Raw genomic sequence first — 14,218 nt, 5'->3', positions numbered from 1 at the left:
GTCTGGGACAAGGAGGAGCAGACATTTCGAGACATTCAGAAACTCCGCGAGGACTGCGCATCTGCACACGCCACCATCATTGCGCCAAGTGTCAACTTCTTCAAGCGCAAACGAATTCCATCCAGACGGAATCTCAATCCGCGCGACCACGCATCCGCGAAGATCCGCGAGAGCTGCATCCTCGCCGAGCGACATGGGTTTAAGTGGATCTGGAACGATACCTGTTGCATCGACAAGGCGAGCTCGTCTGACCTTTCTGAGGCCATCAATTCGATGTATCGGTACTACTCCCTTGCTGAGGTCTGCTATGCCTACCTCCGCGACGTGCCGAATAAGGATAACGATGGCTGGGAGCAGCACTTCCGCGGGTCGAGGTGGCATAAGCGGGGATGGACCCTGCAGGAGCTCATCGCTCCCGACTTCCTCCTCTTCCTTTCTGGAGACTGGTCGGTGCTCGGAACGAAGACTGACCTTGCGGACGAGCTCGAGGTCATCACCATGGTGCCGGCGACGGTGCTCAGGAAGGAGGTGGAGCTAAGCAGCATCAGCGTTGCGCAACGCATGTCGTGGGCGGCTGGCCGCGAGACGACGCGTGTCGAGGACGAGGCGTACTGCCTTATGGGTATATTCTCCATCAATATCTCGACGCTGTACGGGGAGGGACGACAGGCGTTCTACCGGCTGCAGGAGGGGATCATGAAGAAGCTAGTCGACACTTCCTTGGTCGCGTGGGGATACTCCACGCCGAGCTTGAGTGTCAACGGTGGTGATTCGATTCTCGATCATCAGGATGAGAACTATCACCTCCTTGCTCATTCACCCCATGCATTCCATGTTTCCAACGCAGTCTCGTTCTCCGCTCCGCGCTCGGCTATTGCTGCTTACAAGAGAAGCGTGAGTGCATCACCCAATTTACCCGTTGCGTTCAGATGCTTAGGCATCACCCACGTCTAGTCGGCTGGTTCTGACCACCTCCGTTTCGGTAAGGCGAAAGCACAGGCCTCTTCACAAGCTGCCATTCCCACCTTCTCTATCACACCTTTCGGCATTCAAGCTCACATCCAAGCATTCAAAATCAACCCACGAACTCTCATCGCAATCCTGCTTTGCTCTGTCACCGAAGGCAGGAAGGATTTGCCCCTTGGCTTAGTGCTAACACTCTGCTCAGACTCGCCTGATCCTTCCCGGCCGCTCTACCACGCTGGATGCAAAGACAAGACATCGATCCACGTCCTGCGTCTGGTACGCCTACCGCAAAGCATGGAAGAAGTCCGCGTCCGCGGAAAGCCCGTCTCTCTCAAGTGGAGAGACATCTACATCACGCACTGGCCTCCTCCCCGTACTCCGAGCAATCCGCGCATCCTACTTCGGAGCAGTCTTTCTGGACCATTTCGCATCCCCAAGCAAGCGTTCCAAGCGCTCAACCGAGCGAAATGGACACTGCAGTCGGTGTCGAGGATGCCCCCTGTCTGGAAGGGGTCGACGCCGATGGGATTCACCTTTCGGGACGTTTACGGAGGATATCTTGTCATCACTTTCGGACGATGCACTAAGACAAGCGATCGCGCTGATCAGCTAGGACCTCATTGGGCAATCGTGAAGCCGTATGGCGACGCGCCCCCCGCCTCCCTGCCCGAGCATGATTGTCTGAGGGACCACATCTGCGACTGGCGCGACCGTATGAAAACCTTTGAATCTTCCTACTTCTCGTTCCAGCACAGTCTAACGCTCTCATTCTCCCCATGCCCGATCAATCCTGCGGACACGCTGGTTGTTGATATGCATTATCAGGAGCGGTAGTATATCAACTCACTTCTATTGCAGCGCTCTTCTGGATTCCTGTTCTTACGACACAATCGGTATATCTGCTTCTGCTTCCGTTGACGATATGTTCATAACCTCACCGTATTCCCAGGACGCGTGGACATCGGCTGGCACATGGGGATCTAGCTTCTTGTCTGCCAAAGCGATTGGCCCGCCTTCTGTGGATCCAATTGGTGTATCTTCGGGGGGTCGTGAACATTAGGTATAGAGGCGCAGAGTACACAAGGGTAACAGCAATTAGAGACTCATCGCGCTATGCAAAAATGCGGTGACTCGAGAGCGTGCGACGGTGCGAGGCTATCGACTATTAGTAAGCAAGGTGAAATGTCTGAGCGCTTACCGCCAACTGGTCATGATGACGTCGACCGTCCCCGCTCGCCAGCGCTTCGGCAGCTCCTTTGCGAACTCATCGTCTCGAGAGCAGTAGGGATCGGCTTTTTTGGCCGTTCACTCAGACCTTCTTACTGTTTCTCCGAGGAATCGAGACTCGATGTGGCTCAACTCCAACGGCGGCAGAGCGGTATTGAGACTCGTTGGACGACCACGTAGCAAAGGTGCGATGTGATAGTACATGGTAAGTGTGCACATTGCTCGAACAGCTTGAGCTAGTTGGACTTACAAGATTATCACCGCTGGCACCCTGACAGCAACACTGCCGCCGAGACCCTTGCAAATTGTCGCCTCATGGACGCCGGAAGGTACTGCAGACGAGTCTCAGCATGTTTAAGGCAACGCTCGTGAGATTGTCCAAACTTGTGGTATGTGACGGCTCTGCAGAATACTGGGTATGGTATCCCATGTCAACTAGTCACAACTTGTTGAGGGGCAGCTGTCTTTGTGGCCAGCAATAGGCGAAGGTAGGAGTTCGTCAAAGGTGTAATTTAACGACAACTGTCAAGACATGGGACACCGCAACGACATTCGTCACTATGTACCGGTGAGCGGCGGCGCTATTTGTCCTTCGGATGTCTTGAAAGCGTACAGACGTCCATCGGTACGTATCTGTGATCCAAGGTCGACTCGCGGGTGATGTAGGACCGGTATGGCGCTGCTGTCAGACCTCGCGAAGAGGGCTCAGTCACCCATAACAACCAGTTCGCGAACAGACTCAATGCTTATCGCCTCTTTCATGGCAGCAAATATTCCCTTGGATCTGCTCCACCACCACCATCATCTTATTGCTCTCGTTTTGTCTCTCCTGCGCTCTTCGGGGCACGTCGGATACACTGCTCCGCTTAGCCCAGGACCCAATAGGGATGAATTCCAACGTCAATCTTCTCGCCGACGAGTTGACCGGGGCAAGAAGAATGCGCTCCGAATACGCCTTAGCTTCCCAGATCGATCATATGGAAAGCAGTTATCACTCATTGGTATGCTTTCTGTACTTTCTTGTCCCTGGTGTCCGACACGGCCCCACCCAGGATACCACGAGCAATGCTGCACATCCTTCGATATCGGAGAAGGTACCTCCTTGTGATCTCCGTGGTTTGCACGCGCATGTTTCTCACGCGCTCTCAGTATGTCCTACACATGGATCCGGACGATTTGAACAGCCCCGCGGAGGACGATCTGGTGCACAACCCAGACCCTAGGCGGGATCGACTGTACGACAGCGGACGTATCTTCACACTACGAGGCCTCATGAACCTCGGGTACCTGCTAGTTCTCGCCGGAACCATTTTCGTCCTCTTGTACGCAGACTGATCTCAATCCTCATTGTGGCGCATTTTCGCTGACGTACCAATCCCAAAGCGCGGGGTACCCTGTCATCACATACTTCACCAAGACGAAGCAGTCGTATCTGGGCGGTTTCAACTTAGGCGTGATCAACAGTACAGGCCAGATTCCCCACATCTCTGGCATGCGCGGCCTCATTGACCGCGAGACACCAGAAGAGGTGCGCATCAAGACGGATTACGTGACCGGCCAGACATGGCAGCTCGTGTTCAGCGACGAGTTCAACACTGACGGACGCTCGTTCTACCCCGGGGACGACCCATACTGGGAGGCGGTCGATCTGCACTACTGGGCAACGGGGAACAAGGAGTGGTATGACCCGAAGGCGATCACGACGCGCAACGGCTCGCTCAAGATTCGGCTGTCGCAACAGGGGAACCATGGCTTGAACTACACCGGCGGCATGATCCAGACGTGGAACAAGTTCTGCTTCACGGGCGGCTTGTTCGAGACGAGCGTCATGCTCCCCGGATACAACAACGTGCGCGGGTTTTGGCCTGCTATCAGGGCGATGGGAAATCTGGGGCGTGCTGGCTACGGCACATCACTTGACGGCATGGTACGTGCACTAGCCTCGGCCTGAGCATAGCCTCATCATGGACATATCGTTTCAAGTGGCCTTACAGCTATGATGCGTGTGATATGGGGACCGTCGCCAACCAGACGGTCAACAACCTGCTCGTTGCAGCTACGGAAGGCAACGATGCCTATAACAACGGCGCGCTCTCGTACCAACCCGGACAGCGGTTGTCGCGCTGCACTTGTCCAGGGAGTCCCATCCTGGCCCGGTCCATGACAACGGCGAGTATGTCGGTCGCTCTGCGCCCGAGATTGATATGTTCGAAGCCCAGGTATTTCGTAATAGCTATATCAAGTCTCTGGAAATTCAGAGGAACTCACCCAGACCGCATGGCCTAGATTGGTGGCACGCCAATGGGCGATAGATCTGGGGCGGTATCCCAGTCCGGACAATGGGCTGTGCGTCTTCCGGTTTCTTTCAGATTGCGTTGCGACTGATGCTATATGCATAGCCGTTCAATTGGAAATATACACCTTTAGGAGAATTCGATGTTCCGGACTTGACGAGAAGCGTCAACAACTCCTACACCGGTGGGGTGTATCAACAGGCTACGTCCGTCGTGACTGCTACCGGTATGCAAATCATGCCCAGAGCCCGACCGTCGCGTCGTACATCTGATGTGCTATTTCCCGCAGACCAGACAGCGTACGAATTCAACGGCTATGGCTATTCAGTGCATGGTTTCCAATACAAGCCAGGTTTTGGTGACGCGGTGAGTTCCACCGCAGCACTGATCGGTCGCATTCAGGCATGACACCACGACATATCAGTACATATCTTGTATTGCAAACGGGCAGCTAGCAGTCGATTCGGGTCTATCAGGATCCGAACGCGATCAATATTGGTTGTGACCCTCCCCACTTCCCTACGGCCGTGTACATCGCTCAGTGCGTTCTCATGCCCCTCCACGCAGCCTTTTGCCGTTGCTGACTGCTGCAATTCCGATATCACAGGTACAAGGAAGCGTATGCGAACCCAGACCTGACCACATGGGTCAACGATTACAAGCAGGAGAGCCCCAAGAACAAGTTCCTCGGGCAGTGCTGAGGGCTCAATAGTATCAATCTGTTTGCTCTATGTGGTCATGCTCATCGGATTGGTGCTAGGTTACACTTGTTATACAATTTATTGTTTTATACACGTGCCGTCGGCTGCGATGTACTTGCCAAGGGAAGACCTCAATTTGGCCCATATGTTTGTGGCGGGCAGGTGAAGAGACGAGTGCGTCGAGGACACTCAGTCATCTGTATATGCCAGTGGGTGCGAGAGGACTCAGGAGACACTTGAGTAAGAGGCTATAACAATAGCTCATTCAGGTAGGAAATGCGAAATGCGAAACCCGTGTCCTACCTGGAGACTATGGACTGAATGATGCCGTCCGTCGGACAGGGCGAGCAGAGCAGCCGCGGGGTTTTTATGAAGCGCGCGGCATATCGGACTCCGATCTGTCGCGACTCGCGAGCGCCAAGCCCAACCCGTCTTCTGCTGCACGCCCGACAAGCCCAAGACCATCGCTGGTACTGGGAACTTCCAATTTGGCGGACAAAGTTCTTCCCTTGCTATAGGTAAGCGGGCGAAAACGTGATACTGTGCTATTTACATGTGATTCGCGATGCATCTACTCGTTCGCCCCAGATCATGGGCCACGTCACATTATACTATATGGTACGCCTATCGTATCGCATACTACGTCCGCGTCGTTCTAGAACAACCACTCCTTGTTGCTCGATCGAATGGAGTGGTGAAAATGAAGGCGGACAGTGAGGGTAGGTTACGAAGGTCTTGTTGCTGTTGCTAACGCTAGTATAGGGATCACCAGGCGTCCGGCCCGCGGCCATGTGGCTCTATTCCACCACGCTGGATCTTGTCACTGGCCGCAAGGCAGGCTTCCTTCGTTCTCACGTTAACAGTTACACTTGGCTTCCTTGATTGCTCACTTCACTGCCAGTGCATGTAACCCTCCGAGGTCAACTTCTGGTCGACGTTGATTTGTCTTTGTCGTGCAAGGTTCGTCCCATTTATGTTCCATTTAAGTTGGATACTTGCTCATCGCGAGCCTACAAAGAGGGACACCGACCAATGTGGCTACTCAGCACCGACAGAGCCGAACTGCGTTTCTTCGTCTCCCCAGACCGCGTTCCTGGTGGATACGCCATCCTCTCGCACGTCTGGGGAGAGAACGAGCAAAGCTTTCAGGACGTGCAAGGATTTCGTACTCGCGGCGCTCAGAGCGGAGAGAACCCCAGGGATCTCGTCTCCTCCAATATCCGCGAATGCTGCCTCCTCGCTGAGCGTCATGGGTATAGGTGGGTATGGAACGACACATGTTGCATCGACAAGACCAGCAGCGCAGAGCTCTCCGAGGCGATCAATTCACTGTACCTCTACTATACTCTCGCCGAAGTCTGCTACGCGTACCTCCAAGATGTCCCCAGCAATGTCGCCATAGAGAGCGACCGATCCGCGTTCCGGACAAGCCGATGGTACAAACGCGGCTGGACCCTGCAGGAGCTCATCGCCCCACATCTTCTCATTTTCCTCACTGTCGACTGGGAGATCCTTGGAAGCAAGTCAGAGCTCGCGGAACTGGTGCAGGATATCACGAGGATACCGGCGGCAGTCTTACGGAAAGAGATGAAGTTAGAGGACGTCAGCATTGCTCAACGGATGTCCTGGGCAGCCGCGCGGGAGACCACGCGAGTCGAAGATGAGGCATACTGCCTCCTCGGGATCTTTGGTATCAATCTCCCCATCCTATACGGAGAGGGAAGGCAGGCGTTCCGAAGGCTCCAAGAGGAAATCATGCGTCAGTCAATTGACCCATCTCTCTTCGCGTGGGGACTGAGAGCAGACTACGATGGGCTCTCTCGTGCCCTGCTCGATGGAGAGAGTACTGATACTGTTCACCATAACCACGATGTCCGGGAAGCGTACCTGTTGGCGGCATCACCATCTGACTTCGAGAACTTGGCGGATATTTTGTTCACCCCTTCCCGTGCATCCGGAGGCGAGGGAAAGCTGGTCTCTGAGGTGAGCCCCCATTATATGCTGGACGACCTCGTCGTGTTGAAGGACACAATTTTCTGTTCAGGTCGCCCAAGAAAAGATACCCGGTCGTCCCTCCATGCAAGACGTTGGCATCCCTTCCTCTCCATCACGCCGTATGGCGTCCACGCTCGCGTTCCCGTTTTCGAAGGCCTTGGATACATCGTTGCCCCCCTTTTCTGCTCCACGTCTGACAAGCAGACCATCGGGCTCCTCCTAAGCCCTTGTCCTGACGCTTCGGATCCGAAGCGTCCGCTCTACCATTGCGCCGGAATGTTCAGCACGGAGGTGGTCCGCATCACCTTACTTGGTCCGGATCTTGTTCACCCTCGTTTCTATGGACAGACGTTTACCCCCGAGTGGAGGGACGTCTTCATCACCCATCGCCCTCCGACCACCACGAGCGCAGCGTTGCGCATCCCCATCAACAACACCCTCTCAACCCCGTTCCGTTTTCCGAAGCTTGAGATGCAGCGGATCCTCACCAATCGACTGCGATTTGTCTCTTTAACGCCGACCACAGGGCCTTGGAACGGTACTCCTCCTATTGCATTCACGTTTAAGCACTTCCGGAAAGTCTTCGCCGTTCTATATCTTGGACGGTGCACTGCGAATACCCCATCGGAATCTGGAGATTTGGGACAGCCAGGTCCACACTGGGCGAACATATGCTTCTATCCCAGCGATCCCCCACCTGACATCCCCGAACACGCTTGTCCGACTGACCACGTTCGGCAATGGCCCGAGCTGACGAGGACCTTCACGATGCTCTCCCAAGTACCCCAAGCCTCCGTGCGAGTGTACCGGAAGATCCGTATCACGCTGTCCTTCACTCCGTGCTCAATGAATCCTGCAGAAACATTTGTTGTGCAGCTGTCGCAGCTCGCAAACGAAGGTTTCTCCTTCGAGTCAAGTCAAGCAGAGGCACGCCCGGCACCGCCTCATTCAACGCTTCAGGCAACGTAAGCCATTCATATTCGTTTGGATGTAGCGATCGCTTGACGCCGTCGTAGCGAAGAGTAATGACCTGTAGAATCTGCTACTGCACCACCGGCCGACGCCCCTAGCTCACTGAACACCCAGCAACTTCCCCGCCTTGTTGCTACGCATCCGATTACTCGTACCCTTATCATCGCAATGAGGGTGGTTGCGGTCACATTGGCCTTTTGCTTACTCTACTTGGCAGGCGGGCCAGTTGCGACTCCCTTCGGTAAGGACTGGCTTCAGCACAATAATGTGTATAATTATCTCAGCAGATGTGCGTCATCATATCAAGAGACACTGACGTATTGAACATCATGGGAGTCGCCGAAGCTGATGGTCCTGGATATGTACAGAAGGCCTTGGTGAAACGCATCTGACACGGCGTGAAGACCTCGCTTGATGTTGATATCGTACCCTGCAGACCTGGTACGTCGCTCCGTCTGAGCACACCGATACAGTGTTGTAATGTTGGCAAGACAGCCAGCTGTGCAAACCTGTAGACTTCCCGCAGGACCCAAGACGACCCGTTTGGCGTATCCACTTCTTGAGACCGTGAATTGGCCCCTCTGCGTCGCTCCACGGCACCTTTACACCTCACGTTTCTTGGGGAGTACCAGTTGTCCTGCTCTGACCTGGCTTCCGGCTCTGGGGGACGCCGCGTCCGCCCGCGGTTCACGTCGTCGTGAACCGTGATTCGTCCCGTCTCGATCCTGGTTCTCATTGCATCCTTCGCATATTTCTTCCTCACGGTCGTCGAAGTCGTCGGTCGTACTACTAGTAGGATAGCATCTCTGTGCTCCGCCTGCGGGCTGTACGATAGCTTCCTGGTCGCGGCCCAACCACGTTTCCGTATGCATCTCGAAGACTATGCATGGTACGGAGTATTTGCGCATGCGTTCGCGCCTCCGCATGGCTCCCTCCCCGATAGCAATCTCTATGGCACTGCGATCTGCATATATGTCGATCCACTGTACGATACCTATGCCATGGCACTCCCTCTACGTACCGCTGTCCCCGCATGTAATTCTTCGCTTCACAGATGTCATGCAGAACAGTCCATCACGTCAAAACAGCGAGTGCCATTGAGTAGATGGACAATACGGCACGCAAACACAGAACAGCGACATCGAAGCACAATGGGTGACACGCAACTGCTCTAATGATAGCACCAATCGTCCGGATCGTTGACACGTGTGGTAGGAGATCGGTGCGCGGCCTATTGGGTATCCGTTTGGGTAAGGACAGTACATGCGACGACGCGCGCGGCGGCCCGCAAGGGAGGCATGCCGACGGCGAAACTGATTACTGACGCAGGAGGGCCTGTAGGGTATAGTCGGTCGGCTAGTACAGATGTAGCTGATTGGATGAGAGGGGGACGATAGGGCGAACCCCGCACCGCATACACCCACTGCCCTGAAGCGAACAAGACTCCAAGCCTATCGCCCCAAGATCAGACGGGGAGCGAGGCGGCGCGCTCCGCACGCTCGACTTGTTGCTGACGCTCTCGACGGCGATGGTGACTCCAAGCCCGCGCTTGCGCCCGTGCGCATCGCGGAGAGGCTGGAGGAGATCGATGTGGAGGTGCAGTTTGAATGGATCGCGATCCGCTATCAGCACAACGCATGGCCAGCGGCATTGGTCCACCCACGTACACATGCGCACGAGCAAGAGACAGAGACTTACCCGGAACCAATCAAGCATCTCCGTGCTGCTCTCATTCAACGTTGCCCTCCGCACATGTGTTCGCGTCGTAGAAGCAGATTGTGCCGATATCAGTGATCGCGGTGTCGTTGCCCGCGTCGTGGGGCCCGCGTTGAAGCCGCCGAACGTGCCATGCGCAGAAATGCAGGGCGTTGCGAACTTGGGCTGGAGTGATGGCGCACGGGGAGCAGGAAGCGGCTTGCCGGCCGGGACGCGACAGGATCAGCTATCGTCTCTTCAGAGTCCAATAAGCCAACGTCGCCGAGGTTGGCGGTGACCTCTGCGGGCCAGAAGTCGCAAGAATAGAAGTAGTGTTACAGCTGACGAACAGTGATGACGATCTGCTTCGTCGAGGAGGTGAGGAGGGTAGAGAGCTAGAGATGCAAGATGAGCACATCAGAGAATGCAAGGACTCCCGGGAACAGCAGAAACAGATACAGAAGCTCCCTGCATGACCGTGACCTGTTATGGAGCGAGAGGAAGATAGGATGGTGCAGTGACTTCGACAGGAGGAGAGAAGACGGCGATGCAGGGCGACTGGTTTACACAAGGACAGTCATGCGATCAATGCGATCCGCACGGACTTGCTTCCACCGAGCGAGGAGAGTCGGAGCGCGGTTTGCGGCGAGTGAACGTATGTACATCGCAGCTTCGACAGGACCGCGACTTCCCACTCAGTCACGTGCTTGCGACCTCACACGGACCCGACTCGCATCTGCCAGTCCTCGTTCGCGCCCATCTCATCTCCCCTCCCCTCATTGGTGATATCAGACACTCTGGACTTGGTACTGTGTTCCGTCTAGCCTAAATTCATTCAATAATTTGTCCCTAATGCCAGCATGCCATGGGTAGGCGTCAAGGCTCCCCTCGCTGGACACGCAAAGACCCCTTTGGTTGGTTCGCTTCAAGACCATCAGCAAAGATGTCGAATCATTGTAATGTAGGTTGTATTGGCAATATAAGGAGTGTTTATATCAGCTTTCATTGTAAGACTAGTCTTAACGAGATAGGTGGTCTATTGGCATTAGATATGAGAGCTTAATATTTGTGATCACTGTAGTATATCGGGCCGTCATCATATTCAATAAGCTTGCACTGGAACACATGGGCGCGCTCAGCCAGGGATTATCATGTGAGTAGGGTGTTCTAGTGCCATTAGCATCGTACACCTGGTCAAGTAGTGGTTTGGCAATGTGCATCCATCGCAAGCACACTGCCCGAAAACCCGATATGATATCACACAGGTATATACGCGAAAAATCGTATTAAATTATGTTAACTACAACACAATAAGTTCATGGGAACGGCCACACGCCCTTGGTCTCGCTGATGACCCGCGTGATGCTCTCCTCCGCCTTCTTCGCTGTTCCGATCTCCAAGCTCACAGGTGCTGGAGGAGTCGAGGGAAGCACAGAGTAGAACAGCTGAGGGAGGTGCGACGCCCCGACTTCGGCCAGCTCGGACATTGCAGCGGGAGTTTGGGAGTAGGATACGGTGAGACAAGAAGACTGGAGGGACGAAAGAATAGGACGTACGTGGGTGTGCCGGCCAATGTTGATCGAGGAATAGATGGAGCCGAGGAGAGCAACTGGAGTCAACCTGTGGCCAAGAACGAGGGACAGCGCTCATCTCAGCGCAGCGCGTAATGCACCTTCCCACACGTATGCAGGGTATTAGCATAGTTGTCTTTGCCAAGCAGCGAGAAGTAAGCACATACCTGTCATATGGCCCAGCTCAATGCATCCAATCTACTGCATATGTGCGACGAAAAAGACATGTCAGCTACGGCGAACAGACATACATCCAAGACACCGGACAGAAAGACGTAAGGGCTACATGGGGTGACAGTGCAGAAACGGGTCAGATCCTAAAACACATCTGCGGACGGGCCTGGTATTGACGTCAAGGGAGAGAGCACCGGTAGAGAACCTGCAAAGGGTGAAGGACAGCAGTTCGCCCAGGAAGAAGAAGCAGCCTGGGCCGATGTTGTGGGGCGACCTTGTTCAGGTATTGTACGGTGCGTCAGCGGTGATAGTGTCGGCCCAGTCAGAGTTTTGAGCATGTCGATGGTGGGAGAGAGGAGAGGGGCGATGACTGACCTGTGCATGCGCCCGGGCTTTTGAGAAAGAAGACAAAGTGATTGACAGGTCGCGACTTATGACCTCATGTATGCCAAACGTTCCCCCCGTATTGAGACTGGCCACGATCTGCACCCTCAACCCTAACCCATGGCTCTTGTACCCACAAGCCATTGATACGCTAAGGCAATCGCCAAGAACGTATGACAAGGTGGTCATTAATGCAGCCGTTGACGACTTGGCAGGGAGCGCAGGAGCGTCAGACACTGATCGTGCAGTGGACTTGTGAGTAGCCATGGACCTGGTCGAGATCATCGAGCGTACGGACGCGGTACAAGCCGTTGGACGGTCAATGTCGACATCAAGGAAGCTGCACATGTCTTCCGTGTCCTCTCCACGCTACTTTGTGTTGGTTCAGAACGCGCTGCCGTGAACGTAGTTCTCACTTGCTGTCATATTGGACGAAGCTGGAGAGGAACCGGGCAGTGTTCTGCTGGGATTAGTAGTGCCTGCACAACTGTTGATGCAGTCGATCGTGTAGATCTAATTGATGCAGCCATGGGCTTGGATAGAGGGACTCGATCAACAGCTGCCGTAGAATGCATGCCAGTGGAAAACGTAGAGCTCTTCCGTATGCTCGTGGTAGAAAGGCGACTTTGAGGCATGGGGCTTGGACTGGAATACACGGGCACTTTGCTTGTTCTGAGCCCGGAAGGCTGACGTGTGAAATAGAAGGGGCGGAACTGACCTTTACATCCGGCCCACAGCTGGTCGGTGAGAGCGGTGCCCAACGAGCAATGGTGGTAGTGGTGACGCGTGAGATTCTGGAGTGTGCGGGATGGAGCGGGTTGATGCAGTCAAGAAGTTGGTAGTCCTTGTGTTGCGTGCGGATGCGCACTTGCCTGCGTGGCACACGAAGAGCCGACCTGCATTTGTCGTGCCCGTGTAGTTTCAATCCTGTATGCATGTCAAAAGATGGTCATTCTATGATATTATATGGCGAGCTTCTTGTATAAAATGTCATTGTCATCAGACTCCCCGACAGCCTTGTTATTGCCTCGCCCCACCCAGGGTTTGCAATGGCGAGCTTAGGTGTTGCAATTCCCAGCTTGCCATTTTAGGCGTTACCAATCTTGCCACACATGGCATTGCCGCTGGCACGGTTTCGCACATTTGCTGATGACTTCGTGGATTGCCCCCGCCGAGGCATTGTGGCACTTTGCATTGCTGCATAGTGGATTGGCGTATTTTCATTCTGTGATCGCACAATCAGTGATATGGGCCGTGCTGGTGATTCTTCGCTGATCACTCGCTGTGTGTATTTTACAGAGACTGCCTATCTTTCCGACGACATATTCCTCCGCTTCCCTCCTACTAGGTGCGAGGTCCTTGATAGCAGCGACACGGTACATTATCATTTGATCTTTGACTGACAAGCACAACTAATGGAGACACATTGATCATGCAGTCAGTATGTGGCTCCTCAGCACTGATCGCACGGAGCTCCACTACTTCATTGACCCCAATGCGGTCCCTGGCGGCTACGCTATCCTCTCGCACGTATGGGGGAAGGACGAGCAGTCGTTCAAGGAGATTCAGAAGCTGAAGAAGAAATGCAACAAGGATGGAACAAGTAGGTATTCAGTAGTTTAGATGCATCCGTACTGGTGCTCCACCACCCGACGGATGCATCCAAGCTATGGTAGACGGGTGCATCCATAGGGCACGTGGTACATCTAGCATACGGATGCATCCATAGGTTGTAGATGCACCATAGACCACTGCGGATGCATCCAATGGGCTATGCACCATATACGCAGACATTGTGGTCGTGGTTCCCAGCGCATTACTGGTGACAGGTGTCATGGACGTTGGACAGACACCCCTTTTTGCCGCCCATTCCCTTCCCTTTGACGCCCACCTTCCATTTCCGGACCGTTTCCTTTCCTAGCTCATCCCAGTTTGGACACTGTAGATACGTTCCCACAGCCGCATGCTACGTTCCCGTGATCGCCATGCCCTTGCCTTTTCTTTCTCGCCCTTTGTTCTCCCTTTGTCATCTTCACTGCCTCGCTCTCGCGCCTTGTCCTTGGTTGCTAAGCAGCCCTCTAGTATATAAGGACCCCCCTAGGCGCTCCCTAGTCCCCATCTCGACCTCTTGGTCATTGGGACTAGGTGAGTGACCATAGCGTTGTATCCCTCTTCGATTGCTAATGTATAACTTGGTCATTGGGACTAGTCTGTCGCTCTCTGCGTGAAGACTAGCTTT

At 54.3% G+C, this 14,218-nt stretch overlaps 4 protein-coding genes across 4 annotated transcripts; 3 read left to right on the top strand and 1 right to left on the bottom strand.

Moving 5' to 3' along the window:
• Positions 1 to 448: 448 nt before the first annotated feature.
• Positions 449 to 1,015, top strand: DICSQDRAFT_137332 (uncharacterized protein; the record flags this gene model as incomplete). Its single annotated transcript, XM_007366557.1, has 2 exons — positions 449 to 894; positions 955 to 1,015. A coding segment is annotated over exon 1 (272 nt), but the record flags the coding sequence as incomplete, so codon positions are not given.
• Positions 1,016 to 3,354: 2,339 nt separating this feature from the next.
• DICSQDRAFT_170928 (SKN1-domain-containing protein) lies at positions 3,355 to 5,188 on the top strand (the record flags this gene model as incomplete). The annotated part of the gene is made up of 9 exons (XM_007366556.1): positions 3,355 to 3,515; positions 3,577 to 4,120; positions 4,177 to 4,289; positions 4,331 to 4,412; positions 4,480 to 4,539; positions 4,593 to 4,713; positions 4,777 to 4,853; positions 4,964 to 5,028; positions 5,095 to 5,188. 9 exons carry the CDS (start codon positions 3,355 to 3,357, stop codon positions 5,186 to 5,188), a joined length of 1,317 nt encoding a protein of 438 aa, XP_007366618.1.
• An 850-nt stretch (positions 5,189 to 6,038) lies between these two features.
• On the top strand, positions 6,039 to 7,573 carry DICSQDRAFT_137331 (uncharacterized protein). Its single transcript, XM_007366555.1, has 3 exons — positions 6,039 to 6,148; positions 6,207 to 7,171; positions 7,233 to 7,573. The coding sequence occupies exons 2-3, from the start codon at positions 6,221 to 6,223 to the stop codon at positions 7,404 to 7,406; spliced, it is 1,125 nt and encodes a 374-aa protein (XP_007366617.1). The 5' UTR covers positions 6,039 to 6,148; positions 6,207 to 6,220; the 3' UTR covers positions 7,407 to 7,573.
• A 2,612-nt stretch (positions 7,574 to 10,185) lies between these two features.
• Positions 10,186 to 11,337, bottom strand: DICSQDRAFT_170926 (uncharacterized protein; the record flags this gene model as incomplete). The annotated part of the gene is made up of 2 exons (XM_007366554.1): positions 10,186 to 10,245; positions 11,185 to 11,337. The coding sequence occupies 2 exons, from the start codon at positions 11,335 to 11,337 to the stop codon at positions 10,186 to 10,188; spliced, it is 213 nt and encodes a 70-aa protein (XP_007366616.1).
• Between the last annotated feature and the right edge of the window lie 2,881 nt (positions 11,338 to 14,218).

Source organism: Dichomitus squalens, assembly GCF_000275845.1.
Source record: "Dichomitus squalens LYAD-421 SS1 unplaced genomic scaffold DICSQscaffold_18, whole genome shotgun sequence".
Taxonomy (NCBI): domain Eukaryota; kingdom Fungi; phylum Basidiomycota; class Agaricomycetes; order Polyporales; family Polyporaceae; genus Dichomitus; species Dichomitus squalens.
The sequence above is the reverse complement of the archived record's forward strand: the minus strand, read 5'-3'. Positions and strand labels throughout refer to the sequence as shown.

Excerpts from the sequence above, each read along its gene's own strand:
- DICSQDRAFT_137331 (XM_007366555.1), top strand. The coding sequence starts at position 6,221 with ATGTGGCTACTCAGCACCGACAGAGCCGAACTGCGTTTCTTCGTCTCC. Across the intron at positions 7,172-7,232 it reads AGGGAAAGCTGGTCTCTGAG|GTCGCCCAAGAAAAGATACC; the intron begins GTGAGCCCCCAT and ends TTTTCTGTTCAG.